This window comes from Cetorhinus maximus, chromosome 30, assembly GCF_964194155.1.
Source record: "Cetorhinus maximus chromosome 30, sCetMax3.hap1.1, whole genome shotgun sequence".
In the NCBI taxonomy this organism is placed as follows: domain Eukaryota; kingdom Metazoa; phylum Chordata; class Chondrichthyes; order Lamniformes; family Cetorhinidae; genus Cetorhinus; species Cetorhinus maximus.
In genome coordinates this window covers 23,992,239-24,016,583 of record NC_135908.1, presented here as the reverse complement: position 1 = coordinate 24,016,583, position 24,345 = coordinate 23,992,239, and the positions used below count along the sequence as shown (strand labels likewise).

The following is a 24,345-nucleotide window of genomic DNA, read 5'->3' as shown; positions in this document are numbered from 1 at the left end:
AGTACTTGACAGCCAATGTATACTATTGTTTTGGAAACACAGCAGCCAGTTTGCACGCATTAAGGTCCTACAAATAGCAATGAGATAAGTAACCAGGTAATCTGTTAACAGCAATATTGATGAAACGATAAATATTGGTGCGATTACTGGGAGAAATTCTCTACTCTTTGTGTAACAGTACGAGGACAAACATGACCTGTTTGATGTCTAATATTGAAAGGCAGCAATTCTGACAGTATTATGGTTGTCCTCTAACATTGTGTGTAGCTATATAATGTTACATATAAAAATATACCTGCACCTTGCTCCATGATACCTCTGCACTGCACAATTAAATATTGACAAAAGACCAAAACAATGTTAGGTTCTCTGCAGAATTTTCATACACGAGCCGCTGGTTTTATCCCCCCTGGTAACACTAGAAAATCTCTCCTTTTTGAGATTGACCTCTTTTTCAAAGTCCATATCTAGTCTATCATTAAGACTCCTGTTTCTTCCTGCAAAACGTTGACCACCTCAGCCTGTTTGTCACCTACATCCATGTCTTTGTTATCTGTCAGTTCCATTGCTTTAATTTCTCCCTGCTCGCTTTACCACTTGTTACCCTACACAGACTTCAATTTATCCAGAATTCTGCTGCTTCCACCCTGTGCCAGACTCAGTCTTTCTTATCTATCACCTTTTAGACCTCTATTGGCTCCCCATCTTCCATTGCATTGATTTCAAAATACTTCCCCAATTAACAAAAACCCTCATGGCTATACCCTATCTCTACAATCTTCATCAGTCCTGTATTCCAGCTTACACCAGCCTCAATCCAGAGGGAATGTTCCCTCTTCCCTTGTTGAACTCCACTATCAGTGACATTTCCTATGTTACAACAGCGTCAATTCATCGGAATGGTTTACTTGGCTGTAAAGCACTTTGAGATGTCCTGCGTTCGTAATTGCAATTCCTTTAAACCGTTGTATTCCACACCAAGTTCAGTCAGTATTTCTGGAAAGCTGAGCTACATGTTTAGTGAGTAATTGAAAGTTTCATAACGTTCAGCTACTTGATTTTAGGTCCTTTATTATAATGAACTGAGTGCAGTATGGGAACCTCTCTTGGAGCAAGTTGCTGGAGGGCTGAGAAGATGGAGTCTGACATTTCAGGTAATGTGATATTGTATAGATTGCACCTGTGCACTTTACCAGGGCCAAGGGTAGGCTCCTGAACTCTGACATGGACATGGTGGGCTCTCTATGTCTTAAATTTTCTATGATTCCTACAAATGCTTAATTGTGCAAAGTTACAGAGTAACTTGGGCAGAGAATGATCGTTGCAGCTTTGTTACCAGAATTCTTGTCAAAAGTAATGGGGATCATTTGACATTGTATGCAAAATATAAAAGATAAAATAAGATTTGTTCAGCTAAATTCATGTATCTCCTAAAGAAAATTTAAAAAGGAGAAAGTTGAGCTTAAAAATTCAGAACATAGGATTTAGGAACAAGAGTAGGCCATTTGGCCCTTCGAGTCTGCTCCACCATTCAATAAGATTGTGGCTGATCTGGCTGTGGTCTCACTCCACTTTCCTGCCCACCCCTCATAACCCTTGACTCCCTTGCCTATCATAAATCTATCTGACTCTGCCTTGAATAAATTTAATGACCCAGCCTCAACTGCTTTCTGGGGAGGAGAATTACACAAACTAACAACCCTCTGAGAAAGAATTTCTCCTCATCTCCGTCCTAAAAGGGAAACCTCTTATTCTCAAACTGTGCGCCCTAATTCTAGACTCCCCCACAAGTGGAAACGTCCTCCTGGAATCCACCCTATTAAACCTCCTCAGAATTATGAAATTTACATGTCGAAAACTTGTGCAAAGCAACAAGAGGAGCCCAGTGGCTGTTAGAACCAGAAAATGTTTTAAATATAAGCTCCTGAAATGTCCTATTTATAGCTTTTCTATTTTAATAGATGTTTACCTGCTACTGACTTTTCCCCCATTTTGTTTTTTGCTTTTTTTTAAAAAAAAATGTTAATTTGCAATTTTTTACTATAAATTATAAACTCGGATTTCTCATTGCTACTTGAAGTCAGACAGCAAGTGCAGATATGATTCTTATTTGAAGTACAGTTTGCTGCTCTCCTCCTTTACAGTTGCATTTCAGGCCTAAATGTAAAGCCTTCCTTATCCCTGCAGTATCCTGGTGATATTTTTCTTCAGATGTTCATCTCTCATTATTTGTTTTGCTTTAAACTGCAGTTTTACACCAGTATTTTGTTTAATCAAAATCATTGCTGGACTCGATGACTTTTTCTTGCCCTTCTATTTCCTTAGTAATTAACGCTGACACAACAAGTGACAGGTTTCATGCCCTTCTGATTTCAAATATTTACATTAACTGATGATCAAGAACCTTGGAAGCTTCAGATTTTCAGATTTTGCCAGATCTATTTGTGGGTTTGTCAAAGCTGAATTATTACTTACTGAGGGAGGAACTTTGTGGCAGTTAATTGATGCATCTATATAATGGAAAAAAAACTTAGGGCTGAATATTTCTGACAAGTATTCTTTCAAAAATGTTGTGCAATATTGGATTACATGTACCTGTGTTTATTACATTTAGATGAAAACCAACATGGGGCTGGATAAAGCTCTTGTTCCAGGAGATGATTTCCTTCTAATTCTTGACCCACAGACTGCCATTACCATTTCTTCAAAGGACATATTGAATATCACAGTGTCCAAATGCAGTTTGAATGTTCTCGATGACTTAGCCAAGGTAAAACACCAATACCTTTAAAATCTCGTTTGTTTTTAAGGGATTATTTTTACTTTGCTTACCAGTGAATTATTCAGTTTCAAAGGAAGTAATTCAGTTCCGAATTGGGAAATGTTTAGGTGATCGCTGGTGCGGGAGTGGGAGAGACAGGGTGGAGAATGTTTGGATGATTATGAGTCGGAGGGGGGTGTTGGGAAGAGAACAGTTTGCCAGAACCTATTTTGATGTTCTGCAGAGGGGAGAGGTAATTTGGCTCAGGGGCAGTTTCCTCCTCAGCTGAGGGCCAAAACTGGCCAAGTGGCCTGGCCAGCTACTTACTGAATAAAGGAGGAACTGGTTGTATATTCCTGTTGGAGCTGCGGGATGTATCCTTAAAAGCAGGGATAATATGGCTGAGGTGCTACTTAGTGGAAGGATGGGGTTTCAGGTGAAGCTTGTGCTCATCGAAGAGCTTGGGTAACGAGAATGTGATTGTTCCTGATTTTATAAGTAAGTGCCTACCTAAGAGGTTGGTTGGTATGAGGGAAAGTGCGTGCATGAGGCATGTATGTTGCCACGCTTGTAGGCTGAGCTGTTGAGGGGGTGTGGAGAGATTGGAGGGACAGTTACTACAGCTCTACAATCAAAAACTAATTGAGAGGCCTGGAGATGATACAGCCGTTTGGAAAAGGTAACCTGTGCGCTGAGCTGGGGCAACCTTGCAGGGTTTTTTGGCAAATTAAAGGGGGCCAACTTAATGCTGAAAGCTTTACAGCTGCAAAATAGATGGTACCTGACATAGAAGTTTTGAAATAAAAATAGGAAATTCTGCAAAACATTCATCAGGACATGTAGCATCTATTGAGAAGCAGTTAACGTTTCAGATTCCCACCGTCTGCATATTTTGCTATATATTTATATAAAATGTGTATAATTTTTGAATGCAGTTTTAAAATGTAACTTTGTGATCCACACAGCTATTGTAATATGCAGTTATGTTTCAGCCTTTTTGTACAGTTGCTAAGTTTAGCCATGGTTTGTTTTTCCAGTGTCGGTAGCACTCAGGACCTCTGCCATGGGGCCATTTTCTTTTGTGATTTGCTTCTCTGGGGTCGGGGAATTTTCTGCTCATCAGAGTGAGTGGTGCTAGTGCTGGGCTTTGGGCTTTTGAAATGGAAAACATTCTAGAGTCACTATCCTATCCCCTCACGTCAGGTATGGCATGGTTAGATACAGAGTAAACCCCCACTGCTCCATCAGCCTGCTTGTTCCATTTCGCAGCCATCTCATTGCTCACTAGAGACCTCCATCTACAGCAATAAAAAGGTACGGTTATTGGCTCTAATGTCAATCGGTTAAAATCTGTGCACTTTCAGTGACTTGATTACTATTGCCATTCAGTAATAAACCTGTAGATGTTTGTATACTGCTGTAGTTTCCCAGGAATATTTCTTACATAATTACAGTAACTGCATTACGCCAAAGTACATAAAAGCAAAATACTGCGGATGCTGGAAATCTGAAATAAAAATAGAAAATGCTGGGAAAACTCAGCAGGCCTGACAGCATCTGTGGAGGGAGATAGAGTTAACATTTCGAATCCGTATGACCCATATTTAGAGCTTTAGCTATTGCGCTGAAGTACATCAATGGATGTGAAGAACTTTTGAGGTGTTCTGTGGTCATGAAAGGCATTACAGAAATCCAAGTCTGTCTTTTTTGAATGTGGTAAACATTTTTTTGAAATGTGTGACTTTTCTGCAGGCATTTTCAGCAGGAACAGCCTCAACTTTTGATTATTCACTGAAGGACCAAGTTCCATACACCTTAAAAAATGCACTGGGCATCCCTTTGGATGTGCATCACTCTACAAGTCTACGTGCCATTGGTTTACCCCCTGAGCAGAAGCTTCATCAGCTGGATGCAGGGCAGATACTGGAACTTGACTATTTGGCTGTACAACCCAGAAATCGAGGAAAGCTTTCTGTGTTAGAAAGACAAGAAAGTACCATTTTCACTTTAACAATAGGTAAGTTGAATGATGAAAGAGAATCCTTAGATGATACAGCCACCTGCAAACTCCCCTCCAAGTCACTCACCATCCTGACTTGGAAATATATCGCCGTTCCTTCACTGTCGCTGGGTCAAAATCCTGGAACTCCCTCCCTAACAGCACTGTGGGTGTACCTACACCACATGGACTGCAGCGGTTCAAGAAGGCAGCTCACCACCACCTTCTCAAGGGCAACTAGGGATGGGCAATAAATGCTGGTCCAGCCAGCGACAGCCACATCCCATGAACAAATTTTTTAAAATGACAGAGCAGAAACATTTTCTCATATGGATTATGAAGAAAATAAAATGCCCAAGTGAATGTGTTTATGAACTGCCAGGAATAATGCATTTAATTTTCCCTGTAATGATTTAGACCATTTCTCTTTGAAACCTCATTCTAAATCTGAATCTAATTTAATTGACAACTAAGCTGCTATTTTTGTCACTGCTGTTAGCAGCAAGAAGTTGAAATTTGAACTGGCTTTTCTGTTGTTTGCTTTTTGAAAAGAATTCCCCTTTCGATAGTACAAACAGACATGAAAGAGACCAGTTGGTCCATGGAGCTTGACTTTCCTACAGGCATTTTCAGCAGGAACTGCTTCAACTTTTGATTATTCACAAAAGACCAAGCTCCATGCACCTTAAAAAAAAGTGCAACAAAAATATTGCATCTAGTATCATGACCCTCTGAGACAAATCAGAATCATCCAGCGATTTCATGGACTAGAACATTTCCTGTACTGAAACAAAGCATACAGTTGGCAGCAGCATGGCATTTGAGACTATACTACTGAGAGAAATTAATATCCAATGTGTATGACTTCACTGAACCTTAACTAACAGCCTTTAACTATTAAAAGGATAATTGTATTAAATTGGTTGAATAATTTTGGAATGTATCATGCCGCAAATTTGCCAAGTGAAGAAAGGGTTGCTTAATAAACAATGTATTAATCCCCCTCAAATTGTACATAAATGTAGCAATGCTGTCTGAAAAGTAGAATGAGTGATTGTGTTTTTCATTAAAGAAAATCAATTTATTCCACCAGTGCCATGTGATTATACAGAGGTAGCAAATATTCCTGTTGCTAAGCCAGGCCGACGCTTGTATAATGTCTTCCACCCTGGCAGTGAACATTCAGTGTCGCTTTTAGCCCAGATAGATGTTGTAGAAGGTGATAAAAGAATTATCATCCGATCCCCTCTCCAGGTAATATAACTTTTCTTCAGTCTATTTATTGTTGCTTTCTGTGAATAGGCATTATTAGTAACACTGACAACATTGGATTGGCTTAAAAATTCAGCTGTTTCAGTAATTGACTTTAATCAGGTGTGAGATTCATGACCATGGTGGGGGGTGCATTTGTGATTTAAAAAAGGCAACTGGATGCAGAATGGGAGGCTCCAGTCTACCCCCAGTCTGATCTCTTGCTGTGGTGAAGGACATGGCTAGTTAATCAATGTTCTGTTAGACATGCTTCCTTGTTCATTTTTCATCAAGTTACACTGCTTATTATAGTAATTTTGAGGTGTTTAGATATCATCTTTGCACTAAGAAGGACTCAAACCTGCATTTGTTAGCTGTCTATGAACCAACTTTGTGCCTGCCCACTAGTGTGAAAGGTTGTAGACATTGACTCCGATAACATGCTTGTCAAAGAAAGTTCAGAACAAAGTCAATCTTCTGAGGATGTCTCAGTAATTTGCTACTTGAAATAGGCAGACAATGTGTATGATGAACTAGTCTGGCCAACTAACAGAACCTGAAATGAGTCATAAAGTCATAGAGTTATACAGCACAGAAATAGACCCTTCAGCCGACCATCAAGCACTTCTCTATTCTAATCCCATTTTCCAGCACTTGGCCCATAGCCCTCTATGCTATAGCGTTTCAAGTGCTCATCTAAATACTTCTTAAATGTTGTGAGGGTTCCTGCCTCTACCACTCTCTCAGGCAGCGTTCCAGATTTCAACCACCCTCTGGGTGAAAAAGGCTTTCCTCAAATCCCCGTTAAACCTCCTACCCCTTACCTTTAAATCTATGTTCCCTGGTTATTGACACCTCCGCTAAGGGGAAAAGCTTCTTCCTATCAACCCTATCTAGGCCCCTCATAACTTTGTATACCTCTATCAGGTCCCCCCTCAGTCTTTTCTGCTCTAAGGAAAACAACCCCAGCCTATCCAGTCTCTCTTCATAGCTGAAAAGCTCCAGCCCAGGCAACATCCTGGTGAATCTCCTCTGCACCCTCTCCAGTGCAATCGCATCCTTCCTATTGCATGGTGACCAGAACTGAACACAGTACTCCAGCTGTGGCCTAACTAGCGTTTTATACAGCTTCAATATAACATCCCTGCGCTTTTATTAGCTAAGGCATAAAATATAGGCAAGCATCCCATATGCCTTAACCACCTTTTCTACCTGTGCTGCTGCCTTCAGGGATCTATGGACATGTACACCAAGGTCGATCTGATCCCCTGTACTTCCTAGGGCCCTACCATTCATTGTGTATTCCCTTGCCATGTTAGTCCTCCCAAAATGCATCACCTCACACTTCTCAGGATTAAATTCCATTTGCCACTGCTATGCCTATCTTACCAGCCCATCTATATCATCCTGTAATCTCTAAGACTTTCTTCTTCACTATTTACAACACCACCAATTTTCAAGTCATCTGCGAACTTACTAATCATAACTGCAAAATTCACGTCTAAATCATTAATGTACACTACAAACAGCAAGAGTCCCAGCACTGATCCCTGTAATACACCACTCGTCACAGGCTTCCAATCGCAAAAACAACCTTCGACCATCCCCCTCTGTCTCCTGCCACTAAGCCAATTTTAGATCCAATTTGCCAAGTTGTCCTGGATCCCATGGGCTCTTACCTTCTTGACAATTCTCCCATGCGGGACCTTGTCAAAAGCCTCACTGAAGCCCATTTAGACTACATCAACTGCACTACCCTCATCTACACAGCTGGTCACCTCCTTAAAAAAATTCAGTCAAATTTGTTAGACATGATGTCCCCCTGACAAGGCTATGCTGACTATCCCTGATTAATCCCTGCCTCTCCAAGTGGAAATTAATCCTGCCCCTCAGAATTTTTTCCAATAGTTTCCCTACCACTGATGTTAAACTCACTGATCTGTAATTACCTGATTTATCCCTACTACCCTTCTTGAATAATGGTGACACATGCACTGTCCTCCGGTCCTCTGGCACGTCTCCAGTGGCCAGAGAGGATTTGAAAATTAATGTCAGAGCCCCTGCAATCTCTTCCCTTGCCTCACATAGCCTGGGATACATCTCATCTGGGCCTGGGAGTTTATCCACTTTTAAGCCTGCTTAAACCGCTAATACCCCCTCCCTTTCAATGCTAATTTGTTCAAGCATATCACAGCCCCCTCCCTGAATTCTACACCTACATTGTCCTTCCCCATAGTGAACACAGATGAAAAGCCATCATTCAAAACCTCACCTACATCCTCTGGCTCTATGCAGATTGCCACTTTGGTCCCTGATGGACCCTACTCTTTCCCTGCTTACCCTCTTGCCCTTAATATATTTATAAAATGCCTTGGGATTTTCTTTTATCTTGCCCGCCAGTGTTTTTTTCATGCCCTCTCTTTGCTCTCCTAATTACTTTAATTACCCCTTACACTTTCTATATTCCTTTAGGGCTTCCGCTGTTTCCGGCCCTCTGTATCTGCCATAAGCCGCCTGTTTTTCCTTATCCAATCCTCTATATCCCTTGATATCCAGGGTTCCTTGGATTTGTTGATCCGCCTTATTGGGAACATGTTGGCCCTGAACTCTCACTATTTCCTTTTTGAATGACTCCCACTGGTCTGATGTTGACTTTCCTACCACTAGCTGCTCCCAGATCACTTTGGCCAGATCCTATCTTATATTGAAATCGGCCTTCCCCCAATTCAGGACCTTTATTTCTGGTCCATCTTCGTCCTTTTCCATAACTACCTTAAATCTTAGAGTTATGGTCACTACCCCCAAAATGCTCCCCCACTGACACTTCTACCACTTGCCTGGCTTCATTCCCTAAGATTAGGTCCAGGTCCTTCTGCAAGACTTTCTACGTGCTAGCTGAGAAAGCTCTCCTGGATGCACCTTAAGTATTCAGCCTCCTCTAAGCCTTTCACACTAAGACTATCCCAGTTAATATTGGGAAATTTGATGGATCTGTTGGTGGGGCTGTAATTCTTTCCACTCACTTCCAGGTAATCCTGCAGGCTATTGTCTTAGGCTGGAAGAGTAGGCGACGGGAAACTCACCAGTTCTCTGCAGTGGTGAACTATGTGGTTTTAACTAGCTAAAGCCCAGCCATAGCTGTAAGCACTCCTGTGGGTTCTTGACCCTTAGCTCTGTATACTTGGCCCAAATTTTCTGGGCCTACTTAAGTGAGATGTGTCACTGTTGGAGTGTCCACTCCTTATAGGGGAAATTAAAAATCTACTGAAGTCGACTTCTTGGTAGCAATGATTTGGAGATTTTTAAAGGTGATGATAGGTTTCTGCAAATGTTAGACAGATTGGGAGAAGAGTCACCTCAGCCATTCATTCTAAATTTGTAGGTTGGACATTGCTAATTGTCACTTTTTTATCGTTGAGGTGAATTTTATGACTCCCCCAGTCGGCATATTTGCAGGTGTAAAATAGGACGGGTGAGCCTATGGTGGACAGGTGCAAAGGCGGAAGGAAATAGGTGGCTATTTCCTTTGACGGAGTTTTTAGCCTCCAGAGCCTGACCCCCAGCCGCTTCCTCCCTCTCCCTCGAGCCCCAGATCCCTCCCTGACCAAAAACCCCGGGCCCACCTTAGTCTGGTATCCATGTTGTCTTCCTTCTTGGGACTGCTTGTAGTCGCAGCAGTGGCCACTACTGAGTTCTGGCAATATGCCGACCTCCTCCCGGCCCCAGCCTGTAGTATAGAACTTTAAATAATCAATATGAGCAACAAAACAAACTGGGGAGACAGACTTACAACCTTTGTTGTGTTGTTACTATCTACTCCTCACTCCAGATGTAGGCTGAGCTGGAGCTAGATGATTCCCAGTGGGGCTGAAAGAACTAAGCGGAGGTTTATCCCTGCACCAGTATCATGCTGGTCCTACTAGAAACATTGATAGAGGCCTGAGTAGTATCTCAGTAATTTGAAATTAATCAGGTTTAATCTGAAAATGTTTTACAAATGGTGATGTAGTGAATGGACTGGCCATCTAAAACTTTGTGAGAGTTTGGTGTTAAAGGTGAAAGATTCATTAAATGCTGATCATACTCGCTGTTTAAAGCTTATAGGGTGGCCAAGGCTTTTTGATTATTGTAAAATGAGATAGTTTGAGATGAAGTTTGTATAACTGATAGAAAAGCTCAGTTTGTGTTTTTTCCCTACTGATAGATCAAGAACCACTTCTCTGTCTCCTTTATCGTCTACAAGTTTATTCCAGATGGCCGGCGATTGGAGCCGATTGGTGTGGCTAATCCTGAAGAGGAATTCCATGTGCCTTTAGACTCTTACAGGTGGTGAAACTGATTAAACATTATCGCATGTTGGTCAGATTGTCTGCAGTGAGCCAGCTGCAAGTGAGACAGGGCAAGAGGCTTGGCAATGATCGGGCAGTTATTTTGCCTTGACAACTCCTCTGCATGACGTGCTGCCAGATCCCAGAATCATCAACCTCAAACATCCATCAAAATCCACCCCTCTGCCAACTCTCCATTCCTTCCTTCCCTCCACCCACTGCTATGCTTTCAGATGCCAGAAATCCCCCAATGCTCCAAACCTTGCATCCCACTCCAAGTGCTCCCATCCTCAAGATATTCTGCTCAGTATTCCAGAAACCCCACGATGCCAATGGCCGTACTACCAAACTCTCACTCAAAACACTAGAGCCATCTCCAAGGCTACTGCAGTCCAGGGCCACCTCAGCTGAATTGATACCTGGCTCCGATATGGCACATGTTGCTGAACATTTTGCTGTAAAAAAGACAAGATAAATATTGAGTACATACGTAAAGATGTTGATTGTATCTTTTTATGTAATATAATCAAAATGTTTATACTTGGAATTTAAAAATAATGATTGCTCAGCAAAAGTTTTCATTTTCTCCAGACAGTATTCCTGTGTCTTGGCTTGATCTGCCCAAGTATTCAAGTCTTGTTTTAGTTCACCAAAGGATTTTGAAAACAAACTTGAAGATGAATTTAATGGAGATTTTGGAGATCTTTCACAGGAAAAGCTATGAAGTGCTTAGTTTTTAGAAAGGGACTACCAGAGATGTACATGGTAACTTGTGCATTGATGCCAAAGATATGGGCAGGGTTCTCAATGAGGACTTTGCCTCTGTCTTCACTAAGGAGAGGGATGATGCAGGCATTCTAGTTAAGCAAGAGCGTGAAATATTGGACACAATAAGTATAATGAGAGGAGAAATACTGGAGGGACTGACACCCTTGAAGGTGGATAAATCATATAAAGTGGAAGGATTGTATCCCAGGGAAGCCATGGAGGAAGTAGCAGATGCTCTCAGGATCATTTTCCGAACCTCACCGGATTCAGGTGAGGTATCAGAGGATTGGAAGTCTACGACCATTGTACCATTATTTAAAAAGGGTGCGAGGGATAGGCCAGAAAATTATAGGCCAGTCAGTCTGACTTCTGTGGTGGACAAATTATTGGAATCAATTACGAAGCACAGGATAAACTGTCACTTAGAAAGGCACAGATTGATCAGGGATAGTCAGCAGGGTTTTGTTAGGGGAAAATCATGTCTTACTAACTTAATAGAAATTTTTGAGGAAGTGACATGGGGGATTGAAGAGGGTAGTACAGTGGAAGTTGGCTACATGGATTTTAGTAAGGCATTTGACAAAGTCCCACATGGCAGACTGATCAGAAAAGTGAGATCCCATGGGATACAGGTGGCAAGTTGGATGCAGAATTGGCTCAGCGAAAGGAAGCAAAGGGTAATGGTCAATGGATGATTTTGCAAATGGAAATGTTGCCAGGGCTTGAAAATTACAGCTATGAGGAAAGATTGTATAGGCTAGGGTTGTTTTCCTTAGAACAGAGGAGGCTGAGGGGGGGCCTAATTGAGGTGTACAAAATTGAGGGGTCGCGATCGGGTAGACAGGAAAGACCTGTTTCCCCTAGCTGAGGGGTCAGTTACCAGGGGGCATAGATTTAAGGTGATTGGTAGAAGGTTTGGAGGGGACATGAGGAAAAACCTTTTAATCGGAGGGTGGTGGGTGTCTGGAATTCACTGCCTGAATTGGTGGTTGAGGCTGAAACTCATTTAAAAGGTACCTGGATCTGCACCTGAACTGCTGTGACCTGCAAGGCTATGGATCAGGTGCTGGAAAGTGGACTTAAAATAAGTGATTAGTTTGTTTTTATTCTCTCTTTTTGGCCGGTGCAGATACGATGGGCTGAATGGCCTCTTTCTGCACCGTAATTTTTCTATGGACAAATAGGACTCCTTTTTATTCTGTTTACACTGAGAATGCTGTGCTATATCTTTGTGCCTCTATTACTGTGAATAAAAAGAACACTAATTATTCATTTTTCATACACCCCTCAAATTAACGTGTGTCTTGGGCATTAGTCTTAGAAACCTTTTTCAAAATTCTTTCATCAGTGTTAAGAGTTCTGCTGATTCTTGGAAAGGTCTGGCTCTGGGGAACGTAAAAGTCAATCACATGTTAGTAATCAGCCAATCATAGGTCACCAATACATTATAGGTCTACAGATTTTGTGTGTGTGTATTTTTCTGATCTTGAGATGTAACTTTACAAGCAAATGAACTTGCCCCCTGACCTCATGAGCTTTCCAAGCAGAATAAAGGATTGGAATGATGGCTATAAAAGTACAGGCAAGCTGTTAAATATTGTAGCCCAAGCTGACTCCAGGCAATACTATAGGGGAGCAGCTTCTAAATTTGGTGAAAACTTAATTACAGTTTCACTTTAAGTGTAGGATAAAGTAGGAGCTGTACATAATATTGCTGCATTTTATTAAGTACTAAAGCATTAATATATTTTTTTTTTGAAGAGGCCAGTTGTTCCTAAAACCATCAGGTGAGCTGGAGGACCAATTCAAAATGTCAACAACATATATTACTTGGAAAGAAGAGCTTCACAGGAGCACAGAGATCCGATGCATTCTCCAATGTCCTTCAACTGAGAGGAGCTTCATTCCTCTTATAGTAAACACCATTGCTATTCCAGATGAACTGAACTTTATCAGTAATCATGGTGATGATGAGTGGGATCCAGCCTATATCATTCACCTCCATCCTACGGCTACAATCAGGAATCTTCTGCCATATAGTTTGCGATACATGTTGGAGGTGAGTGTATTTCAAGTAAGGTGGAAGATTGCAGCTAATAATATTCATGCTTCACTGTGAACTTAGGTTATTGGAAATGGAAGCACAGTCTTTTATTATTTATGTATTTAAATAAAAGTAGCAGTTCAACAGTAAAAATAATCTTTTTGCTGATATTAATATCAAATATTGCTTTTTTTATTTCACTTGGCTTTAGGACTCTAATACCTCCATCCCATCTTCATGATGATGACATGGGCCAGAGCACACCGTATAAAATTATGCAGATGTTTTAAAATGAAAATGCTGCATTGTGCTGTCTTCATTGCCTCCTAACTCAGCTTCTCATTGCTCTGCCACTTTACCCAATGCTCACCAACACAACTACTTCTCCTCCCCCCACCATCTTCCCTTCAAAGCTGCTGTATGTGGGGGCAGGCAATGGCGCAGTGATATTGTCACTGGACCAGTATTCCAGAGATCCAGGGCAATGCTCTGCGGACCCGGGTTCGAACCCCGCCAAGGCAGATGGTGAAATTTGAATCTATAAATGCCTGGAATTAAAAGTCATAAAAATGCATCTGATTCACTCGTCCTTTAGGGAAGGAAATCTGCCGCCCTTACCTGGTCTGGCCTACATGTGACTCCAGACCCACAGCAATGTGGTTGACCCTTAAAACTGCCCTCCAAACGAGGGCAATTAGGGATGGGTAGCAAATGCCTAGCCAGTGACGCCCACATCCCATGAATGAATAAGAAAAAAAAATTCACCCCATACCTTGAAGAAGCTTAACCCATTCTCAACCTCCACTTGTTCTCTAATTATCTGGGATTTACCATATCTACTTGTTGGAACCCCTCCAGTCTGGTTTTTGTCTTAGTCATAGCACTAACAATGCCCTAGTCAAAGTACTGACATTATGTGTGATGATCATGGTGCATTATTCACCTGCAAACTCTCCATGGTTTTTGACATAGCCAACAAATCCATGTCCACTGTCTCTCCTGTGTGATCAACTCCATGCACTGCTTTTGATTTATTCCATTCCAACCTAACTCAATGGAAGCTATCAGCAGTGGTTTCTTTCCTGGGCTGCCCCAAAGTTTCTTTTTTGAACCCATTTCTCTAGTGATATGTTGATCTTCAATAACATAATGACAAGCATAAAATCAGTTTTCGTATATATGATATTACTAACTATATTTATCTTTGCAGTACTATCCCTGATTCCTGGATTGTTGCTATATTTACTTGATGTCTATTCAGCATTTCATGCTGGGAGTGTCATACGTTTTGCAGTTTAACATTGATTGGCAAGACCTAAACCACCTTGTTCAGACTGTATCCGAAGCGTTATGCCTTAGCCCCTGATCTCCCCACCTTTCCTGGAGCCACTCAAGTTCCTCCTGATTGTGTGCAACTTCAGTAGCCTGTCTAGGGCTGAAAATACTGTATTTAGTCTATGACCATGACCTACAACCTCTGAAATATCACTTGTCCCCATCCCTTTCTCACCCATTCTCAGCCTGACTCACCCATACCCCTGCCACCTCCAGACTTGACTTTTCTAGTGTCTTTCCGGCCAGCGTTCAGAATTCATACGTACATACGAACATAGGAATTAGGAGCAGGAGTAGGCCACTAGGCCCCTCAAGCCTGCTCTGTCATTCACTAAGATCACAGCTGATCTGAATGTAACCTCAACCCCCACATTCCTGCCTACCCCTGATAATCTTTCACCCCCTTGTTAATCAAGAATCTATCTCGCTCTGCCTTAAAAATATTCAAAGACTCTGCTTCCACCGCCTTTTGAGGAAGAGAGTTCCAAAGACACTCAACCCTCAGAGAAAATATTTCTCCTCATCTGTCTTAAATGACCCCTTATAAGTGACCCCTTATTTTTAAACAGTGACCCCCTTTGTTAGCCCCCTTTTGCCCTCTACACAAGTTACTTTTTTACCTAACTTTGTGCCATCAGCAAAAGTAGCAACCAGTCCTTCGGTCCCCTCATCCAAGTCATTTATATAAATTGTAAGAAGTTGAGGCCCCAGCACTGATACCTGTGGCACACCACTCATCACATCCTGCCAACCAGAAAAAGACCCCTTTATAACAACTCTCTGCTTCCTGTTAGCTAGCCAATCTTCTATCCATGACAATATGTTACCCCCTACACAATGAACTTTTATTTTCTGATTAACCTTTGATGTGGCACTTTATCAAATGTCTTCTGCACATCTAAGTACAGCACATCCACCGATTCTCCTTTGCCCACAGCACATATGATTCCTTCAAAGAACTCCAATAAATTGGTTAAACATGAATTCCCTTTTACAAAACCGTGTTGACTCTGCCTGATTGCCTTGAATTTTTCGAATGCCTTGCTATAACATCTTTAATAGTAGCTTCTAACATTTTCCCTATGACAGATGTTAGGCTAACTGGCCGGCAGCTTCCTGCTTTCTGTCTCCCTCCCTTTTTGAATCAAGGAGATACATTTGTTATTTTCTAATAGAACCTTCTCTGAATCTAGGGAATTTTGGAAAATTAAAGCCAGTGCATCAACTCTCTCACCAGCTACTTCTTTCAAGGCCTGAGGGTGAAGTCCATCTGGGCCTGGGGATTTGTCAGTCCGCAGCCCTAACAATTTGCTCAATACCACTTCTCTGATGACTGTAATTTTCCTGAGTTCCTCCCTCCCTTCCATTTCCTGATTTACAGCTATTTCTGAGATGTTACTTGTGTTCTCTATAGTGAAGACCAAAGCAAAATACCTGTTTAATTCATCCGTCATCTCCCTGCTTTCCATTATCAGTTCCCCTGATGCACTCTATAGGACCAACACTCACTTTGTTAACTCTTCTCTAACTATCTATAGAGAGTCTTACTCTTTTTTATTACTAGCTAGCTTTCTTTCGTACTCTAATTTTTCCCTCCTCATTCTTTGCTGTTCTCTATATCCTTTCCAATCTTCTGACCTGCCACCCGTCTTTGCGTAATTATATGCTTTTTTTAAAGTTTGATGCTGTCTTTAACTTTTTTAGTTAAACACGGATGGTGGGTCCTCCCCTGGAATTTTTCTTTCTCATTGGAATGTACCTATTTTGTGTGTTCTGAAATATCCCTTCAAATGTTTGCCACTGAACTTCTATTGATATATCCCTTAACCTCATTTACCAGTTCACTCTAGCTAGTTCTGCTTTCATGCCCTCATAATTGCCTTTATTTAAGTTTAGAAAACTGGTCTTGGATGCGCACTCGTTTTTCCCTCACAATGATTGTAAAAATCAGTCATATTATGATCACTGCTACCTAGAAGTGCCTTCACTAGGAAGTTATCAATTAATCCTATCTCGTTGCTCAATACTAGATCTAGCATAGACTGCTCTCTGGTTGGCTCCAGAACATGTTGTTCTAAGAACTATCCTGAAAACATTCTATGAACTCCTCATCTACGCTACCTTTGCCCATTTGATTTTTCCAGCCTATATATAGATTAAAATCCCCCAGGATTATTGCTGTACCTTTCTGACAAGCTCCTATTATCTCTTCTTTTATACTCTGTTCTACTGTGTAGTTACAATTAGGGGACCTGTACACCACTCTCACAAGTGACTTCTTGCCTTTATCATTCCTCATCTCAACCCAAACCGCTTCTACATCCTGGTTTCCTCAACCTCATCCCTCTCTAATGTGCTAATACCATCGTTAATTAACAGAGCCACCCCTCCACTTTTTCCTAACTTCCTGTCCTTCTTAAATGTCACAAACCCTTCAATATTCAAGTTCCAATCTATGTCATCCTGTAGCCATGTCTCTGTAATGGTTATCGGTTGGTACTTAGTTATTTCTATTTGTGCTATTAGTTCATCAGTTTTGTTTTGAATGTTCTGTGCATTTAGGTACAGCCTTTAGGTTTGTCCTTTTATTATTTTTGTAGCGCCTAGCCTTATCTGCTGACTTACTCTTTGACTGTACTCTCTGTCCCTTTCTGTCACAGTCTTCATCATTTCCCATTTTAATACCTGTCTCTCTTGTCTTGTCTCTACTCTTTGTTTTACCACATCTTCCCAAATTTGATCCCTTGCCCCCGCTATTCAGTTTAAATTCCCCTCTACTTCCCTAGTTAGGCAGCTTGCAAGGACACCAGCCCCAGCACGGTTCAGATGTAGACCGTCCCAATGATACAGATCCCACTTTCCCCAATACTGGTGCTAGTGCCCCACAAGCCGGAACCCAACTCTCCCACATCAGTCTTTGGGCCACGCATTCATTTCTCTGATCTTATTTGTCCTATACCAATTTGCACGTGGCTCAGGTAATAATCCAGAAATTATTACCTTTGAGGTTGTGCTTCTTAATTTGATGCCTAGCTCATCATTCTGACTATGCAGAGCCTTCTTCCTCATCCTGCCTAGGTCGTTGGTACCTACATGGACCATGACCACTGGATCCTCTCCAGCCCTGAGCGGATGCCTCGATCCCTGGCACCAGGCAGGCAACAAAGCTGTCTGGACTCTCTCTCTATGCTACAGAGAACAGTGTCAATCCCCCTTACTATACTGTTCCCCAATACCACGACATTACTTTTTGTTCCCTCCACTTGGATGGCTTCCTGTACGAACGTGCCGTGGTCAGTTTGCTCTTTCACCCTGAAGCCCCCACTCTCAGCTGAGAGAACCTCAAATCTGTTGGACAATTGCAGAGACTCACAGTCCTGCCCTCTGGGTCCCCGTACCTCCCTCACGCACAGTCACACCCTCCTGCCCCTGGCCAGTGACCAAGTCAGAAGACCCTATCCTAAGTGGTGTCACTGCCTCTTGGTATAAAGCATCCAGGTAACTTTTCCCCCTCCCTGATATGTCGCAGTGTCTGCAGATCAGCCTGCAGCTCAATGACTCTAAGCCGGAGTCCCACAAGCTGCAAACACTTACTACAGACGTGTTTGCCCTGGACCACAGTATTATCCAGGAGCTCCCACATGCTGCAGCCTTGACACATCACCTGTCCTGCTGTCCTTAATGTGTTTTAAATAATTACTTCGTTATATTAATCACTTATTTATGTTGCTTTCTTATATATTTGATTAACTTTACCACCAAACTGGGTACTATTTTAAACGTTAGGGATAGAATAGAACTTAGCCACTTACCAGATACTCACCAAACAGCTAGCTCCTTCCCCTGAAGCAGAGCGAGAATCAATTTCTGTGGGCTCTGAAAGATAGAAAGAGGAAACAAACGCGTCACCCCCACCCCCACCAATTCCAAGTCTTCACTCAGTTAGTGAGCTGCACTCCTATTGCTCCTTTGACTCTATGCTACTCTGTACAATTGCATTCTCGTTCCTTTTTTTCTCCTGTCTTTCTCATTCTTCAGTGCCTTGGTGGGGAGGTAGTGGCTGCCGGATTAGTAATCCAGAGACCCAAGGTAATGCTCCGGTGACCGGGGTTCAAACTCCACTCAGCAGATGGTGAAATTTGAGTTCAATAGGTATCTGGAATTAAAAGTCTAATGATGACTGTGAAACCAATGTCGATTGTCAGAAAAACCCATCTGGTTCCCTAATGTCCTTTCGGGAAAGAAACTGCCACCCTTACCTGGTCTGGCCTACATGTGACTCCAGACCCACAGCAATGTGGTTGACTCTTAAGTGCAACCCACTCAATTGTATCAAACCACTAAAAAGTCTAAAAGGAATGGAATCAGACAGACCACCCAGTATCTACCTAGGCACCGGAAACGACAACGGGAAACTCGGCCTTGTTGATCCTGCAAAGTCCTCCTTACTAACATCTGGTGGCTAGTGCCAAAATTGGCTGTGTTGTCTCTCAAGCTAGCGACAGCCTGACATAGCCATACTCATTGAAGCACACCTGCAGATGTCTTCACATCGAGGATACCCTCCATCGTGTTGTGTGGCACTACCACAGTACTAAATGGGATAGATTTCAAACAGATCTAACAACTCAAGACTGGGCAACCATGAGGCGCTGTGGGCCACCAGCAGCAGTAGAATTGTACTCAAACACAATATGTCACCTCATGGCCAGCATATCCCCCACTCCCATTACCACCAAGCCAGGGGATCAACTCTGGTTCAGTGAGTGCAGGGGGGCATGCCAGGAACAGCACCAGGCATACCTAAAAATGAGGTGTCAACCTGGTGAAGCTGTAACACAGGACTACTTGTGTGCCCAGTAACATAAGCAGCAAGTGATATACAGAGCTAATCGATTCCATAAACAACCGGTCAGATCTAAGCTCTGCAGTCCTGCCACATCCAGTCGTGAATGGTGGTGGACAATTAAACAACTCACTGGAGGAGGAGGCTCCACAAACATCCCCATCCTCAATGATGGAGGAGCCCAGCACATCAGTGCAAAAGAAAGGCTGAAGCATTTGCAACCGTCTTCAGCCAGAAGTGCCGAGTGGATGATCTATCTCGGCCTCCGGAGGTTCCCCGCATCACAGATGCCAGTCTTCAGCCAACTCGATTCACTCCGCATGATATCAAGAAACAGCTGAAGGCACTGGCTTCCACTCCACTCTCCTTCAGATCTGCTCTCATCACTCCTCTCCTCAAAAAAAAACCTTTAACCTCTCCATCCTGGCAAACTGCCAACACATATGCAACCTCCCTTTCCTCCACATATGCAGTCTCCCAAATCTGTGCTAATCTTTCCCAGAACTCCATGTTTGAATCCCACTAATCAGGTTCCACCCCTGATACAGTACCGGAGTGGATCTTATCAAAGTCAATTTCGCTTATTTTCTATGTGACTGTGACCAAAGTAAATTGGCTTTCCTTGCCCTTCTTGATCTGTCTGTAGCTTATAACCCTGTTGATCACACTATCCTCTTCTACTCCCTCTCCATTATCGTCCGGCTATGTGGGACTGATCTCGCCTGCTTCCATTCTTATTTATCCAGTCATAGCCAGAGTCTCATCGATGATGGCATTTCTTCTAGCTCCCGCACAATTATCTCCAGTGTCCCCAAGGATCTGTTTCAGATCTCTAGCATCTGCACTATTTTGCTTTTATTGTCCCCAAGGATCTATCCTTGGCCCCCTCCTATTTCTCATCTACACGCTGCCCAGCTTCATCTAATAACAGTGTCAGTTTCCAAGTGTTTTCTGATGACACCCAGCTTTGGCTCATCACCACCCTCTGCTGATCCTTCCACCATCTTAAATTGTCAGGCTGCTTGTCCAACATCTGGCAGTGGATGAGCAGAAATTTCTTCCAATTAAATATCAGGAAGACTGAACACATTATTTTCAGTCGCCACCACAAAATCTGCTTGCTCGCCACCACCTGCACCCTTCTTCCTGACAGCCGTTTCAGGTTGAACCAGAATGTTTGCACCATTATGTCATTTGATCTTGAGAAATCACCAAGTTTCTCCCTATCAAAACCTCTCAAAATTTTCAACCCCTGTATTAAATTTCCCCTGAACTGTTTGTGCTCTGGGGAGGAGAATCCCAGCTGCTTTTGTGTCTCTACATAACTCATGTCCCATATCCTTGGGGTCATTCTCGTAAATGTCTTTGCACCTTCTCCAAGATCTTGACATCCTTCCTAATGTGTGGGGCCCAGAATTGGTCACAATACTCTGGATGAGGCTTAAGCAGTGATACAAAAGGGTGAAGGATAGCCACTTGTTTTGTATGCATTCTGTTCTTGTATTTGTAGAGCTCGGGATCCTGTATGGTTTTTTTAATAACCTTTATTAATGTGTCCTGCTGCCTCCAAAAATTTGTGTATGTAAGCCTTATAAGTCACTTTGATATAGAAATGGAGATCTCTCTGTTCCTGTAACCCCCTTCAAATTATACCATTTAATTTCTGTAGCCTCTCATTTTCCTTCCAAATGCAACAGTTGGTGTTACTTTTAAAAACCTGCCCAAGTTTTGCCCTTTCAACAAGTGGTATTTGTTTTATCCAGGCAACTGCTGAAATTAATGAACTGGCAGAAGGATGCACAGCAGACATACTACAGTCCAGAATCAGGGGGGAGATAATGGAGCTAGTCCTTATGAAGTATCAAGGCAGGAACTGGTCTGGCCATATTAAAATTGAAGATGGACTTGCCGAAATGTTTCCGGTGTGCTTTACTGCTGACTCTAAGGATCGCATGAGCATTGATTTGCTTGTCCATGTTCAGAAAGTTAGTGGCCGTCTGGTTTTGTCTATTTATAGCCCATACTGGATCATTAATAAAACCTCCCGGGTCCTACAGTATCGTGCAGAAGATGTACACGTGAAACATCCAGCTGACTTCCGTGATGTTGTCCTGTTTTCCTTCAAACGGAAAAATATTTTCAGCAAAAATAAGGTATGTATCATTCCTTTTGGATACTTTCAGGTTGACAGTAAAAAGGAGATAACTCCATTTGTTGGCATAGGGAGCAGTCATCACAGTTTAAAAAGAGAAAATGCCATAGAGGGGTGAACGGGATGGTGCATTTTACTAACTTCAGTTAAACCTTGTAACTTTTCTTAAGGATGCAGCTTCACCATTGAGTATCTCCTCTTTCCTGTTCAACTTTTCTTTCCGTATGCACAAGTCAAATAAATATTAATGCACTAGCCTTATTATAACACATTAAAATATGAAATGGATAAGGTTATTAAAGGACATCATACAGAGTAGAAGGGAGGCAAAGTGTTTTGTAGTTGGAGCAAATCATTGGAGCTTGTTACAGGGTCTGGAAACATCCTTTTTATTCATTTATTCATCTGTGTTGTCTTTTTTAATTTCTGCTGTTAACTAGCACTGTTGGAGGCTGAGGTAACAGTGAGTGCACAGAATGATTTTGGAATTATGGCATTCGGCAGGTATGCAAGTGCTGGAAGTGATGCTGTAGGATTAAAGTTTTTTTAATTACATTTCTGTAAGACTGTAATAACCATAGCTACAGTGGCACGCTGTTCCACATTCTGGTGCCCCAGCCCCATTCAAGGTCCAATAACGGTAACAGCATTGGTGGCCTGTCATTCCAAACTAATGATGGATTTTCCTCTTGAGGGAACAGAATGCTGAGATATAGAACCACAATGGTAGGGTACAGATCTGAGGAATTTACGCTCGAGTCACCCTTGAATATTGTCTGTAATCCTGGTCAGCTGGACAAGGATGAAGCATTCCAGCCCATGAGGTGGTGCAAGCAAGAAAGCTCCACAAGCAGATCACAAGCATCTGTGAACTGGTGAAACATTGGAAAATGTAGAGCTTTGCAGCTTTGAAAAGAGAACTGGGAGGGGACCCCAGGGCGATGTCATTTATTCATAGTAAAGGAAAATCTAAAATACTAATTCAAATGAAAACATAATCGGGCATGAGGACAACCTTCCAAAGAGCTGAAAGAAAATTTGAAAGCATTCCTAATGTTGTGTGCCCGACAGATGTTAAAGACTTCTGGGAAGAGTAGTTACAATCGAAAGTCACTGAAGGAACTGCTTGAGGCTGTGAGGGGTAAAGAGGCCCTTGCTTTCTTGATGAGCTAGGTGTGATTAAGTGGCCTATTCTGCATGTTGGTTTTGTGCTCTCTATTATAAAGACCATCAATATCCAATCCTTTTGGATGCCTTCACACCTATCTGTCTTGCCCCTCAACAAACGTAGACAGTACTTATGGAGAATTTGTCAACCTACATACCTTCTAGATGACTAGAGTGGTTTGGGTAATGTGGAATTGTATTTTATATATTTGCTGCTGCAGAATATAAGCGCATGGTTTCAAAAGACACAGTAAAAACAGATTTTTAAAAATTATACTATTTTTGTTCGTGAAATAAAAATAGTATCAAAAACTTCAACTCTTCATTCTCTTCAAATAATACCAATATTCCGAGACCCAGCTCAGAGGTCAGAGGCTTTGTAATTTGCTGCCAGAATCTCATATTCCATTGCACTGCATTGCTCATCAGGTCATGATTCGAAAATGTAGAACATAAATAAGGGCTAAAATGCCTGAAATTGGCAAGGATTTGAATCAGGCTCCATTGGTGACCAAATATGTGTGTTAATTTGTTATATATTTATTTTTGCCAATCATTTGATTTGCCATGAAGGTTTTTGAGTTGATGATCCTGAAGTATTGTGTTGGAGAGATATATTTTGTTTTTTGGTTTACAGATTCAGCTGTGTGTATCCACCAGCAGCTGGTCTAATGGTTTCTCATTAGACACCGTGGGAAGTTATGGCTGTGTCAAATGTCCTGCAAAGAACATGGGATATTTGGTGAGTTTTCTCAATTAAAGTGCAGTTTGGGTGTTTTTAAGGGCAGATACTGAACAGGAGTGCAGTTATAGTCTAAAATTTACTGTATAAACCCAGAGTCAGGTCTCTCCTAAGTATCTATCGCTACAGTGTCTAGTTGAGTAACATAATCACTACATTTTAATTCAAGATGAAGTACTTGAGTTTTATGCTCAAAGCATTACAGGCCTAGTAACAGTAACCACATTTACAACCATCCAATTTGTCCCAAAGTGCTGCCAACTGTACATAGACTGTGTAATATATATCTACCCTGCTCTGCTGAATTAACCTTAACCTCAATATATAACCAGCCTCTACCACAATAACATCACTTCTCCACTTCACGCACCAACCAACCATGTCGCCCCACAACTATTGTTGTGCTGAAGTACCATAACAAAACAGTGCTGTACTTTGATCTCAAATGTAGAAAGGAAGGGCTCAGCTTAAACCTAGGCTTTAGGGTAGTGTTTTAATCTCTACTGATCAGTGCTGTTTCTTTAAATGCTTTTGTAGCTGTTTCAGTTATCGATATCATTCTGGTGTATTTGTAGAGCTGGTACTCTGATTAATAAGAGGAACAGGAGGAGACCATTTAGTCCCTCAAGCTGTTCAGCCATTCAGTGAAATCACAGCTGAACTGCGACCTGAATTCCATATACTTGCCTTGCTGCTTATCCCATAATACCTTTGGTTTACAGAAAAATTGAATCTCATATTTTAAATTAACAGTTGCTCGAGCATCAATTGCCATTTTCAGAAGAGAGTTCCAAACTCCTTTTGCTCTTTGTTGTTTCCTAATTTCACTCCTGAAAAGTCTGACTCTAATGTTTAGACTATATCCCCGGTCTTAGACTCCCCAACCAGTGGAAATAATTTCTCTCTTTTCCCTATCTGTTCCCCTTAATATCTTCAAAAAGTTGATCAAATC

General features: G+C 41.9%; 1 protein-coding gene across 2 annotated transcripts in view; it reads left to right on the top strand.

Annotated features, from left to right (window-relative positions):
• vps13c (vacuolar protein sorting 13 homolog C) overlaps positions 1–24,345 on the top strand; it is a 350,466-nt gene that overhangs the window by 239,119 nt on the left and 87,002 nt on the right. For both annotated transcript variants that reach the window (XM_078532613.1, XM_078532615.1), the window contains 8 exons: positions 1,065–1,154; positions 2,615–2,770; positions 4,514–4,778; positions 5,854–6,014; positions 10,216–10,337; positions 12,869–13,166; positions 21,096–21,485; positions 23,289–23,393. In XM_078532613.1, coding sequence (XP_078388739.1) covers positions 1,065–1,154; positions 2,615–2,770; positions 4,514–4,778; positions 5,854–6,014; positions 10,216–10,337; positions 12,869–13,166; positions 21,096–21,485; positions 23,289–23,393 — 1,587 coding nt within the window. The remainder of the gene's footprint in view (positions 1–1,064; positions 1,155–2,614; positions 2,771–4,513; positions 4,779–5,853; positions 6,015–10,215; positions 10,338–12,868; positions 13,167–21,095; positions 21,486–23,288; positions 23,394–24,345) is intronic.